Raw genomic sequence first — 13,525 nt, 5'->3', positions numbered from 1 at the left:
AGGTCTGCCAGCAGAAACAGTGGGAGCAACAAAACTAGCCTCTGCCTCACCTGTGTCTCCCAAATTTCCTGCAATGGCGTGAGGTTAATGGACATTAATTTTATACAGAACTTGGCTACGGTGGCATCTGAGATAGAATTTTTTGCTCACCAGTGTCTACTGCACAGGAAAACATGTGAGAAGAGGCTGGAAGTGATGGTCAACACCCACCCTCTATAGCTACTAAACCCAACATTCCAACATAACTATTGTGAGCATTTTGTTGCTTTTTATTAATATTTGTAAAGCAGTAAGTGTGTACCTACCTCTTCATAATATTACTTTTTCCATTTTACTATATATGGTGAATATATTTTGAAAACTGTATTTTCTTCACCAACAACTTTTTAAATAGCTGAAAGGTGTTCTAGTTTATAGATATAACACAATTTATCTAATAAATCCTCCATTTTGAAATATATGCAACCTAAAATTTTTAAAATTATATTTCAGTAAATATTTTGTTGCTAAATTAGTCAATGCATTCATGATATTTCTTTAAGATAAATATTCTGTTGTGATATCAGTGAACACATGATTTTTTCTTCCTTTCTTCTGAAAAGTGGAATTTCTAAGTAAAATATATAAATTATTAAATAATTTAGGGAAATATAGTATCACATATCATCAATGTATCCAATTACCAAGAAATTATTATGCAATAGAAAAGAAACAAAAATTGGAAATTCAATGCAAGCAGTCAAAAATCCAAAAACAAGTAGTCCCAGGAAGGGCTTACACAGAAAAATGGAAGGTAGAAAATTATTTAAGGAATAAATCAACGGAATTCTTCAAAATCGAAGGCCTCAGAACTGAAACTTAGTTTGGAAGGTTCATTGAGTACCCATCAGGATGAATAAACAAAGTGAACACAAAGAAAAAGAGAAGACACCAAACCTTCCAGAGTAATGAATCAGGCTGTATTAAAAGGATCTGGAATTCAAATGGAATTGGACTTCTCAATAGCAATACCTCTCCATGCAAATTATGAGTTTGTTCATCATTATCAGTTGATACTGAGTGGCAATGCCTATCCCTGAATTAAGTAGTGAATATTGGAGCAGGCCCAAGTGTGCACAAGATGTTTGAATTCGCCTGTTTTCAGTTTGAGCTACCTATAGAATGCAGAAAATCAAAGTGGTAAAGGTTTATGTAAGCTAAAATTTAATATTTGTCTGTAATGTTCATTCGGACTGAGGTAGGTGCTCTGAGATTCCCTCATTTACCTATTTCTTTTAGTTCCTGTCTTGTTAGTATTTAAACTCTAGTCTTAGGAAGGACTCCAAGTTCCCCTTCCCTTGAAGAGCTCTACCTAAGAAGCCAACTCACCCACATTTGGGTTTTGAAAGATACATGGGAAGGAAAAGAAGGAATTGGAAAAGGAATGATCAAGCAGGGAAGTTACAAAGAGCGTTGAACGCTCAAAATTACCACTGAAGCGTCTCACTTAGATCATACAGGAATTCTGTTCGGTTCTTCACCTCCAAATCAGTTTCTACTCCACTTATTGCAGAGGTCATTCAGAAGGAAGCTGTCATGGGGACATCTGCAGGCTGAATTTTTAAGATATTCATGCCTAGCATAGCATTTGGCAATGCAAATAGTGCTTCGTACTTGTCAGTCTAACCTGATCTCCGTTCCTTTCACTTTTGAGAGATTTCTACAGTGTAAGTGGGGAAGTAAATACAGATCTGTATTCCTTGGTTTACTTGTTAAATAAACAAGTAAACCAAGGATAGGTGAAATAGCAATAAAAATTTAAACATTGTGATTTGAAATTATTTACATTATCCTTCAGTATTGGAAAAAAAAATGGTGTTGAATGCAGTTTTTACCTTTCCCCTAAATCTTTGAGTTGTAAAAAAGTAACATCAAAAACTGGTTTGAATAATCTACTAATGAGCTGTGAGACACAGTCTAAAGAACAATGAAAAATTCAAAATCTTATGGTATTAATTTCAGAGCAAACCAAAAAAAAAATTCAGAAAAATGAATTCATAAAAATGAATATCCAGGGCAGGCCACGGTGGCTCAGCAGGCAGATTTCTCACCTGCCATGCTGGAGACCCAGATTAGTTTCCCTGTGCCTGCCCATGTGAAACAAAGAGAAAAAATGAGTATCTAGAGTGAAATTAACTCTGCTTGTTGTGGAAGCTGCATAAAAAGTAGCAATGGACCAATAACAGCTTAAATAAATACCAGGAAAGTTATTTTCATAATTTGTTTACTTAATATTTAACACTGAAATGAAATGTAAGAGGGTCATTAGAAAGACTTTCTGCATTACTCCACTTAGGCAATTAAACTCTGTAAGTAGTATAAAGATAAATTACTCATTTGTTCCTCCCACACAGCCATTTGTTCATAGTAAATATGATAACATGGCATTGCATTGAAAATTGTTTTATGTGGGTCTGTCTGTCCAATAGATTGTGGAGGGCTAGAAGACAAGGACAATTAGAAAGGGCTTTATTAAATTGTGTTACTTAGCTTCAAGCATACATTAGATGCTCAATATATTTTCAACTGGCAGTGAAATTATTTCTTTAGACAATCTGATCTAAAAACTACTCAAATCAGTGGGCATTAAAGAAAAAACAAATGAAGCCTACAGATTTTAGTTTGTTTTAATTCATGGTTAAAAAATAGGCCCACTTTAACCAATTGTCCTATGAATCAAGTCAAAATGATTCAACTAATGAATGCTTATCTACCAGACTGCTATGTCTAATATTTATAGTAGGCTTTACATAGACTCCCGTACAAAGGAAATAATATACCATGAATTGATTAGCAATTTAAAATAAGACTATTTACTAGTATAGAAACACTCACAAGTCCAAGACTTTCCACTCCAAAAGTATAAGAACCCCTACCTAAAAACTCCTGAATCATCCTTAGGTTGTAATATGGTATCAGACTTTGCCTGAAAACGAAGAAGAAACATTGCATGATCTCACTTATATGAAATAATTAGTATATGCAAATTTATAGAGTCAGAAAGTAGAATACAGGCTACCAGTGGTGAGTGGGGATAAGGGATGTACGGCTAATGCTTAATTGGTATGGAGTTTCTGTTTGGCGTAATGAAAGATTTAGGTAATGGATGGTGGCAATGGAAACAACATTCTGAATATAATTAACACCACTGAATCATATATTTGAAAGGGGATAAAATGGGAAATTTTAGGAGATATAACCAGAATAAAATTAAAAAGTAAAAGAAAAAAACAAGCCCACAAATAATGAACCTTAATTTAAAGTATGGACTATAGTTAATAGTATAATTATAGCAATATTGCTTCATCAGTTGTAACAAAGGGATCACACTAAAGCAAAATGCTAATATTAGGGAAAATTCGGTGTGGAGGGGATATATGTGTACTCTGTATTTTCTGTATGATTTTCCTATAAATTTGCAACTGCTCTACTTTAAAAAATATTTTAGTGTAAAAGGTATTTACTATAACCCTGTGGCACATGTTTATTAATTTTACTTTGTAGCGTCCGCTTCATTAGTGATTTGCATTTCCTTTGCATTAGAGTATTAAAGGAGCTTGTGAGCTCAAGACACAGGAGCCCAAGTCCCTCATGTTACAGACTGAGATAAAGACCTAGAAGCAACTTGGTGAAGGCAAATAATGCTTTCTCAATTGCCAATGTGCGGATTAATCAATAGACTACTAACCGAATATTAATGCAAATAGCATATTTTGTTTTGCAATCTACCTAAGAGGATTAAAAGAAAAAAATCAAAGGCAAATTTGAATTTGCTTATTTACAGTATTTATGCATAAAGAAAAATTAAATCAGGTGCACAGGAAATATACCTTCTGGTGAATTTCACTGCTAATAATAAAGACTCACATGTAAAATAAATCCTGACCCTTCAAAAATCATTTTGAAATGCTTTCTTCTCCCTTTAAGATGGTCTGGTTTGATTATTCATTTAATCATTTATTCATTCATTTTTACTTTTTCAGTTTTAATCCGTTTGGGCATGACCCGGAATGACGTTCAGAAAAAACAATCTGAGCGCAGAGAGTTGAATACATCTGTAGAAAAGTTAAAGGAAAGACAGGGGGCTGGGGTGGAGGGTTGACGGTGGGCAAAGTACAAAGAAAACGCAGAGGGTTCCTCCGCCCCCTGTCCGCAAAAGGATGAGCACCCAGGGCTCAACACGAGGGCCTAAGAGGGGTGCCGGGGTGTGCGGCAGCCCCTCCTCCCGCTTCGGCCCCTTTCCCGGCTGTCTGCCGAGCCAGTGCTGCGCGCTCAACAGCCCAGGGGCCCCGGCCCGCGCCGGGTTGCGATTGGTCGCGCCGCCGCCAGGCACCCGCCAGAAACACAAACACGCCGGGAAGGGGCGGGGGGGCGTTCCTGCGAGTTGTGGGCTTAGGCTTTTCTACATCACCCCCCACCCCCCACCCCTTCCCCTCTTCATTCCATGCCGGGTCTCTCGCTCCTGCTCTGCTCGGCTCTCTCGAGTGACGGGAGAGTTGGTGCAAACCTCGCCACAGCCGCCGTCGCCGCCGCCGCCTCGCGGGGGCTCCTGCCGCTGCCTTGGCGCCTTGGTCCAAGCCCTCCGCCCCTACCATGGGGCCAACTTGGGGCTCCTAAGAGTTGCCCGCTCTTCACCAGCGCGCTCCCCGGCCAAAGTCTCCGCGGGCGGGCTATGGCTTAGGGCTCAAGAGGAGCCAGCCTAGAGGTAACGGGAAGGGGAAAGGACGGCCAACTTGGAAGAAAGAGGAAAACCAGAAGAAAACCCAAACGATGAGTTTCCACAAAGAGGACGGAGTGAGCAGCCTGTGCCAGAAGGCGCTGCACATCGTCACCGAGCTGTGCTTTGCGGGCCAGGTGGAATGGGAGAAGTGCTCGGGCATCTTCCCCCCGGACAGGGGCAGCCAGGGCGGAGGTAGCACAGGTAACACGGGAAGGCTCCGCTTGGGTCCAAGCGCTCAGCCGCGATCCGTGCGTCCATCTCCCAGCCCCAGGGTCCTGCGCCTCCTGTGCTGCGTCTGGGGCATCTTTAGGGTGCCGCGCCTTCCTGCCTCCCTGCTTCCTTCTGCTCAGGAACTGGCGACTTCGAGCGTGGGGGTGTTTGTTTTTTCTCCTCTTTTCCACCTGCCCGGCTTCTTCCACGTTTCTGGTCTGCTTCTTGCCTGCCAGCGCTGTCACTGGCTCCCTTGCTCGCGCACCCCTCTCTCTGCGCTCACCCACGCCTTCCGTCTCCCTCCTGGAGCTCCAGGCGCGGGTGCCGGCGGGGGCGGCTCTCCGGCGGGACTCCGGCTGCCCTCACTAGCCCTGTGGGTCGCGGGTCATGGGCTTGGCTAGGGGGTTCGGCCGGAGAATCTGTGGACGCACAGCTCGTTCTGCCTTGGTCTCAGAGGACAGAAAGGATTTCCGTAGGGGTAATCCGGGGCTGCAACCTGTAGAGCACTAGGCAATTTCCAAAGCCTTTTCACTGTTCGATTTACTAGATTTTCACGACAATATTGGCAAAACAGCAGGGATTGTTGATTCCATGTTTGAGGCGACAACTAGGGCTCAGGGCACTTATCGAGTAAATAGAAGACTGTCCTATGCACTCCAGCACTAGGCATCCTCCCTCTTCAGGAAACTTGGAGGAAGGAAATGGGATGGGATGGAGGAAGACATTGACCGACAGAAATTTAGAGGTGGAAAGAAGTCTCGGGTGACGGGTTTTTCGCAAGGCCAAAGAGGGAGTGGCGGAGGTGACCGTATCAGAGGCAGACAGCATCAGAGCCACCGTTTGGGTCATGTTTGGGAGAATGGGTTTTAACTACTTGCGCAGTGGCGGAATCGAGAAGATGAGCTCCAAGAGCTGTGGGCTGCGGGGTTTCCAAAGCCCTCTCTGAGCATCACTTGTTTCTTTGAGGGCAAACAAATGCTAGTTTCAGAATTTTCCGCAACGGGCTGGAAGGCTGCCATTCCTTCTCTGGGGTCAGTTGGAATGGTAGGCTTTAAGCATGCTGACTTGTTTCTTTCCCTTGCCCTTCCTTTTCAGTTTGCTCTGCTGGCGGGGAGTCTGAGTTTGAGGGTAGCCAGGGCAACAAAGAAGACCTGGGCCGCCAAGCTCAGTACGAAGCAGGGCTGTCAGGGGCATCCAGGGTGAAAAGGGGGGAAGGAAAGAACACTAATCTCCTACTCCCTCGCATGCAGACAAAGGAGAAGATGACAGTGGGAATGGATTTAGTTTAACTTTACATAATAGTATTTAAATGGAATCTATGCAGGATTTTCAAATTCTCTAATCACGGTAATAGGAGCCAGGAGGGGCTTCTGACTCCCCTTGGCAGAACCTGAGGAGGTGCTGCTGCTTGACTGCTGGAGCGGAATGATACATAATTGTTGCTGTCGACAAGCTTGAAATTTCAATAATTTGAATGAATAAACACAGCTGAAAGTCTTTTCCAATTGTTTAGGTGGTGTTATGATTCTAACAGTGAATGCAACTCAACTGTCAGTGTAAGGGGCTGGGTGAACTTGGTGCCGGCATTTGCCGTGTGTATGGTTGCTAAACAATATACACAAAGTAGTGTTATCTTAAAGCCCTCTGTGGTGGTATTGTGTATAAACTCTTCTGAAATGCCTTCAGTGACGTTAGTGATACCCTGAAGATAAGACTCAGTGAAAGGGGTACAGTGGAAGGAATGAGAGTATTTAAGTTTGAAGACCTAATTTAGGGTCATCTAACAGATGATGCTATGGAAAATCCATGGATTCTTCTCCTTTTGTGATCACACACTATATGGGTCTCAGATTGGCTGGTAATGTGGAAAATTTGTATATGTTGGAAACCATATACTAGCACCTGACACATTTAGAATTGCAAAATTGTATCACTTTAAGGTGAAATATAGCATATGAATTGTAGGAAAGGTTCTGAGCTTTTCCTAAGCACTAAAGGAAGTTATATCTGTAATTATTTTGAACTTTTCCTTGAGAACCAAAAGGAGGGAAAAATAAATCTAAAATATTGCATGGATCATTTTCTCCTCGTACGTGAAAATATAAACCACTCAAGCGAGGTATTCAATTTAATATAGGAACATATGTATATTCAATGGTTATCTCTACAGAGGGCATTCTAGGTGGGATGTGAGATAAAAATGTGCAACATTGCTTTATATTTTCCATTTGTGCAACAGTTAGAATAAGATACTTTAATCTGCAAATAAATTGTCTATATGAATGGAGACCTATGAATTGGATTCAAGGACTTTTTATATAATCTTTAATTATATTAGCTACTCGCCATTTCTCTAAAGAAGAATCTTATAAATTGTGTCCTTTATTTTAGATCCCTAAATAAAAACACTTCCAGTAGTTGATTCTTATACTCATTGTTTGTTTAATCAGCAATGTGTTATTGTTAGGAGCCATGGACATTGAATGGAATAGTGATCATTTACTTTGAATGTTAATCAGCACTGTCCAGATGGTGTCAATTATTCTAAGGTTGCAGTGAGAATAGCATGCTTCCAGCTTGTTTATATTTTTAGATTCCTTCACAGAGGGTTAAAGGGAGAAGTTCAAGTAATCCCAATTAAAGTTATTCTACATTAAGGGAGTTATGAATCACTCCCTTAATTTTCTTACTATTTTCTTTAATTCCAATAAATAGCAAGCATCACCATCTCCACCACAATAGCAGCACAGAAAGTACAGCACTATAATTTCTACTGATGCTCTGCCAATCAAGTTGACTAATTCCATATTTTAATAAAATATATGAAGGCTTAGGCTGCTGCTGCCATCACTAATAAATTTACCCTTAGGGAATACTTTATTAGTACCATTATATACTTCAGCATCACTAGTACAACTAGAAAATTTATCATGTGCAATTTTTAGAAAATCAGATTTTGGTAGTCTTTTAACCACTTACACACACCCCCACCCCCCCGAAGTATGTTACTCTCTAAACTCATCTTAATGCACAATATGATTTACAACTAGAATGCTTAGGGAAACTATAAAGCAATATATTAGTTTTTCATGTACTTTCAGATAACTTGTATGTCACATGTTATTTTTCAGATAGATTGAGATTGAATATGCATAATAGTTTTTAAACTGAATTTAGGTTAATTTTTGGTAAGTCTGTAATTGCTGGCCCATATGCAAATGCTTATGAGGTTCAAGGTTCAGAAATCACAGCTATTCCAATGCATTTAAGCTCACACCACAACTGTGTAGATGTAACCTTAATTTAAATGATTTTAATAAGGATTTACATTATCACTGTTCTAATTTTACATTTCTACACAACTTCAATTTGGGACTAAAAATACTAAAATAAAAGATAAATTATTGGGTTCTTCAATTTTTTTGGATGTGGGGACAATGAGTAGATAAGTAACTAGAAATTTCATTGAAGTTACTTGATTAATAAAAAATAGATAGTTAAGTAGAATTTTCTTAAAATTACATCATGGTTTCCCTTAAATATAAAGGCATTTTGAGCCTATGATAAAGGCTTACCATGAGTAGGGGGCTTTTTAGATTTTGGTTAAACATACAAAGCAAATGACTATCCAATTAATTTAGTTAAGCTATTACTTTTGTGAACATTATAACTTTGAAATTTTATAATGATTATATAAATAATTAAATTTAGAGGCATATGGCAGTGGAAATTTTTCCTCAAGAGTTATAGTTGTGAGAAAAGTAATTGAACCTTAATATATTCAGAATTAGCCCAAGTGAAGAAGGATGAATGAGAGGATTTTTTCCTTCCTCCACATTGACATCCCACTGAAGAACAGCAAGCTTTTACTATTTCTAGTCCCATTTTCACATGATCATCAATATACCTTATGCTTGCTTTCACTTACTCCTAAGGGAAATGGATAAACTGTCTTCAAAGTCCAAGCAGGTCTTAGCAAACATCTATATCCTTAATTCTGGGGCATCAATATTTTGGTAATATTGGAAAAATTATTTATTATTAAGCTTTTTTTTCCTTCTGTCTTACTAAGATCTGTATCTCCTCTTTATATGAGCTGAGAACCTCTAAAAATCTGGTTCTCGTGGCACTGCTTTTATATACAAAGTATATAGCTGTACATTTCATCAAATCACATTTCTTTAAAATAATCATCAGTGTACTTTTGCTTTTATGGAAAAAAATGTCATTATTGGGGATTCTGCTTCGTTCATTTACAAGCTTATGTTTCTATGTACAATATTCTGACAGAAGATAAACTTTATCATAAGTTTGCAATGGAATTTCCAATGCCAATTAAAATGATCTAAATTTTGAAAATATAAGTCTTTTCTTCCTAATCTACAACTTATTCTATTCAATATGTGTACATTAAGTCAATAGAATATAAGCTTTATGTGGGCAGGGACTTGTTTACATTTTATTCTCAGTGACAGAAATATTTGTGGCTCCTATTTGAGGCTTGATATATATTTTTTAACAAATGAGGCTCAATAAGCCTCATTTTTTAAAATTTGTAAAATAGTAAGTCTCACTTAATAGTCACCAATCCTTTCTGAAATTGACATTGTATATATCCGTACCTTTGTGTCTCCAGTATCTAATACAGTGCTGTCTTCTATCTAGGTAGGCATGCAAAATATTTAGTTTATGATAATGACAGAAATTATAGCACATGAGGCATTTAAAAGCTAGATTTTAACGAACAAAATACTCATGAAAAAGCAACTAAACACCATATGGACATTCATTAACTTTCCTCAGAGTGTGCTCAGGCAGAACTATGATTCCAAGGCTAAGTTTATGTGTTGCACAATAAATGCAATGCATTGACTGAAGTTTTAGAAATGTGGGCATATCCATTTAATATACCTATTTATAATAGAAAAGGAAAGCATATGACTTTGTTTATGTGTAAAGTAGCATGGGAAAGCTAGCTATAACATTATTCAAATTGCTGTTAGTCATGCCATTTAGAATTAGAAATCACTTTTCAGATGTGAGAATTAAGGCAAAGAAAATATTAGCAGCTTCTCCCAACATCGTAACTAGTTGGTGACTGAACTAGGTTGAGAAGAGAAGGCAGGGATCCTTGGATCCTAGTCCAGGTTCAGCAAAAGTTAGGAAGAGGCGTTCTCACGTGGGGTGGGTATGGGGGAATCCTTTGCACTAAGGGCACTGGGAAAATGTTTGCACAGATAGACTCTTAACTGTTACTATACTATTGGCTAAGATCAGCGACATATGGAAGGTGACAATATGTAATTAGGGACCAAAAACCCAAACTTTTATTTTTATTAGATTTGCTGTCTTAGAAATCTAGCACACATTGTTCTTCAATTTTCTTACTGGAATATATTAGTGCATATGCGCTTGAGTGTGCACGAGTGTGCACTTGCTCATATTCTTGGCCAAATCTACTTGACTTGTACCAGTGGGAAGAACATGTAATAGGTTTTAGTGTGTGTGAAATGCACAATTTGTGAAATAATATAATTCCAAAAACAGCTATTTTAAAAGCTCATAAAAATTCTAGAATAAAAAGATACTAAAGTACCAGCTAAAATATTTTTATTATTCTATAATTTTCTAATTACATTAATATTTTTTGCAGTTTTCTAATCTATTAAAATCTGATTTGTTTTATTTCTTACCATATTTTGGCTATGTAATTAATAATAACATTATTATTAAAATTCAGTACCATGAGGCATTAGAGCATAACGATTACAATGGGAAAGAGCTGACGGTCATCTAGTCAAGGATCCCAAAGTATAATTTGTATAAATGTGTCCAGGAAATCTGGACCTCCTGATAGGGAGTATTATTGAATTTATGAGAGATCAATAAATTCTTGGCTTCTAATAGAATGTCAGTTTCTTCTGTTGGCAGAATGTTCAACAATGAACAATTTAGAAACAGAATCCCTGACTGAAGTAATAGTTTCTTGTTATCTAATAGGATAGTCTTCCTTTTCTTCATGCGGTTAAATATCCTAAGTGGCCACTGAACCTGTGAGCACTGACATTAACATGACTCAGGTAGACTGTTGAAAAATAAGTCACCAAAAATACATACATAGCTCCTTTACAGAGATGTGCTGTTTTTTCCTCAGAGCAAGAAGGCTAGAATCATTTTGGAAGGAAGAAAGGAACTGAAATAAATATTTTTTTTCATTCAGGGGAATCTTAAAGTGTGTTATGCTCTACTGTCTAATTCAGCATTCCATTGTTGAATAGAGAACATTACAATTTTTAAAACCTTGTAAATCTCGATTTGTCTGTACCACAGAATTATTTCATTAAACCAGGACTTCCGTTTTTCTCTTCAGACTTTATAATTCCCTTTGTTTTGTGTCAGTAGGCATACTTCTATAGGAATAATAGATAAACAATATTCAGAAGATTATTATAATTTCTAATCTGTCACAGTAAGAATTGTTAGGGTACCTGTGAAGCAGTCTTAGCATTATGCTTTTTTCCCAACAAATATTGAACACTTGCTATGTGAAAGTTATGTGCTAGGCATTAAAATGTATTAGTGATATTAATTAAATATATTTACTGCTGTGAGAGATTGTTCAAGTTAACGTAAATGTAGAATTAATATGCAGTCACATTATATAAAAATTACTATAATTATAAGCATATGTGAAAGATTTCTTTGATACATTTTGAAAACAGTACTATAGTTCATTGAATCTAAGATGCCACTGTTTATAAGATGCAACATTATTTTATATGGTACCAAGAAAGAAAAGAAATTGCTGCCAAATAAATTATTTCATAAAGTTTTCTGATCACTTAGAATTTTTATTTTATGCCTATGGAAAAAGCTCTTTTAAAACTTAATTAGATGTAGATTTTTTAGACTCATATATCACTCTTGTACAAGCATAGAAAGAAACCCATAAAGGAAATCAATGGGTCAGAGTAATCTTAAAACTAAAATTCAGAGTCTGATTCTTTTGAATGGCTTTTTGATTCAGAATTGATCAACCCCTTTCTTTCCCATTCAGTGCCATACTCTGTGCCATCAAGAGTGCATCAAGAGCATTAATGATGCATTTTTTTCTCTTAAAGGAATCACTGAAAGATACACAGGCTATTGGCACTGTGCTCTAAAGCCAGCTGTGCAATTACATGGAATGTTGGGAATGTTGCCAAACACATCTGACTCATCCCCTCTTTCACCCATTCTCGATAAAAATTTCACTCATAAGAGTTGAGGATGTGCTTCACTATTTTCTCCAATATTTTCTTCCAAGCCACTTAGACACATTCTGTGGATTTTGATAATGATGCTTTTGAGTTCATGCATGTAACAGACAGTGAAAACTACAACAGAATAGCTGCCTGGCCATTAGAAAGAGGCTACTGATACTAGGATACATTCTGATTTCAGAAATACGAAAATGTGAAAACATATGCATCATATAATCAGCAAATATTAAAGTATTTAATAAAAATATACGGTATTAATATAAAACTTTACCTTTTAAATTCAAGAGAAAGGCCAAAGGCAAAATTATGAGGCATTGTTGCAAGGATAAGGATGTCGGTTGATTACATTATGAGTTGAATTTATAACTGAGGAAGACGTAGGTACTTGTTTCTCAATATTTATTTTCCCCTTCATTTCATAGTAATAGGAGCCCTGCTTTCTACTCAGATATGTGACATTACAAACACAAAAAGATATCATTTTTCAGTTTGCCTTGCACTTTGGTGTGGCCATATGATTAAGTTCTGACCACTGGGATGTTCACAGCAATGAAATGTATAAATTCCTAGTCTATGCTTTTTTTGCAGGGGTAGTTGGTTATTACACCTAAAGTATTCACAGTGCACAGCGAATAAGATCTTGTGCAAATTAGGATCTGGCGGTAAGACTGTGGCAAAATTTCTCCTTTACTAAAAGTTTCTGAAAATAGCACTTTTTGGGTCACTGTTTTCTTGATAAGAATTTTCTTTTCTCAGTTTTTCTAATCTGTGTCACCTCATTCTGAAATATTAAGACAGGAAAAGAAAGTACGATTTTTGCAGCTAAAATAAATCAGCGATAGATGGACAGGCAGATAAGTGGCTAGAAAGTAGTAGCATGATGGTTATGCGTAAGTTTGTAATCAAATCAGACTTTGAGCAAGTTTGACCAATTTTAAACTTGATTATTTCTGAGCCTAATCTAGTTTCTGTAAATTTCATTAACTCTTAATCTTTCCAAAATATAATAGGAGAATATCATATAATTGATTCTGTTTAATTATTCAGAGACACTGAAAATTTGAGCTAGAGAAACCTTGTCGTTAAGTTTCCTTGCTTACTGCAATGGGTAACTGAAATGTCCACGTGAAAAACATAAACTATTGATCACTCTGGCCTCCCAACAGTTTGAATTCTTTCCTCTAGTAATCTCTTCTTCATCTCATTCTTTTCTTTTTGATCATGGCCAAACACTTATCAGGTTGAACAATGCTATCTTAGAATTATAAAATCAAATATTCCAATCCCCAACCAA

At 37.4% G+C, this 13,525-nt stretch overlaps 1 protein-coding gene across 1 annotated transcript in view; it reads left to right on the top strand.

Moving 5' to 3' along the window:
- Positions 1–4,809: 4,809 nt before the first annotated feature.
- The window catches only part of SYT10 (synaptotagmin 10), a 59,149-nt gene continuing 50,433 nt past the window's right edge, over positions 4,810–13,525 (top strand). The window contains exon 1 of the mRNA XM_077167953.1: positions 4,810–4,960. Coding sequence (XP_077024068.1) covers positions 4,810–4,960 — 151 coding nt within the window. The remainder of the gene's footprint in view (positions 4,961–13,525) is intronic.

The sequence above is a fragment of the Tamandua tetradactyla genome, chromosome 7, assembly GCF_023851605.1.
Source record: "Tamandua tetradactyla isolate mTamTet1 chromosome 7, mTamTet1.pri, whole genome shotgun sequence".
NCBI classification, from domain to species: domain Eukaryota; kingdom Metazoa; phylum Chordata; class Mammalia; order Pilosa; family Myrmecophagidae; genus Tamandua; species Tamandua tetradactyla.
The sequence above is the reverse complement of the archived record's forward strand: the minus strand, read 5'-3'. Positions and strand labels throughout refer to the sequence as shown.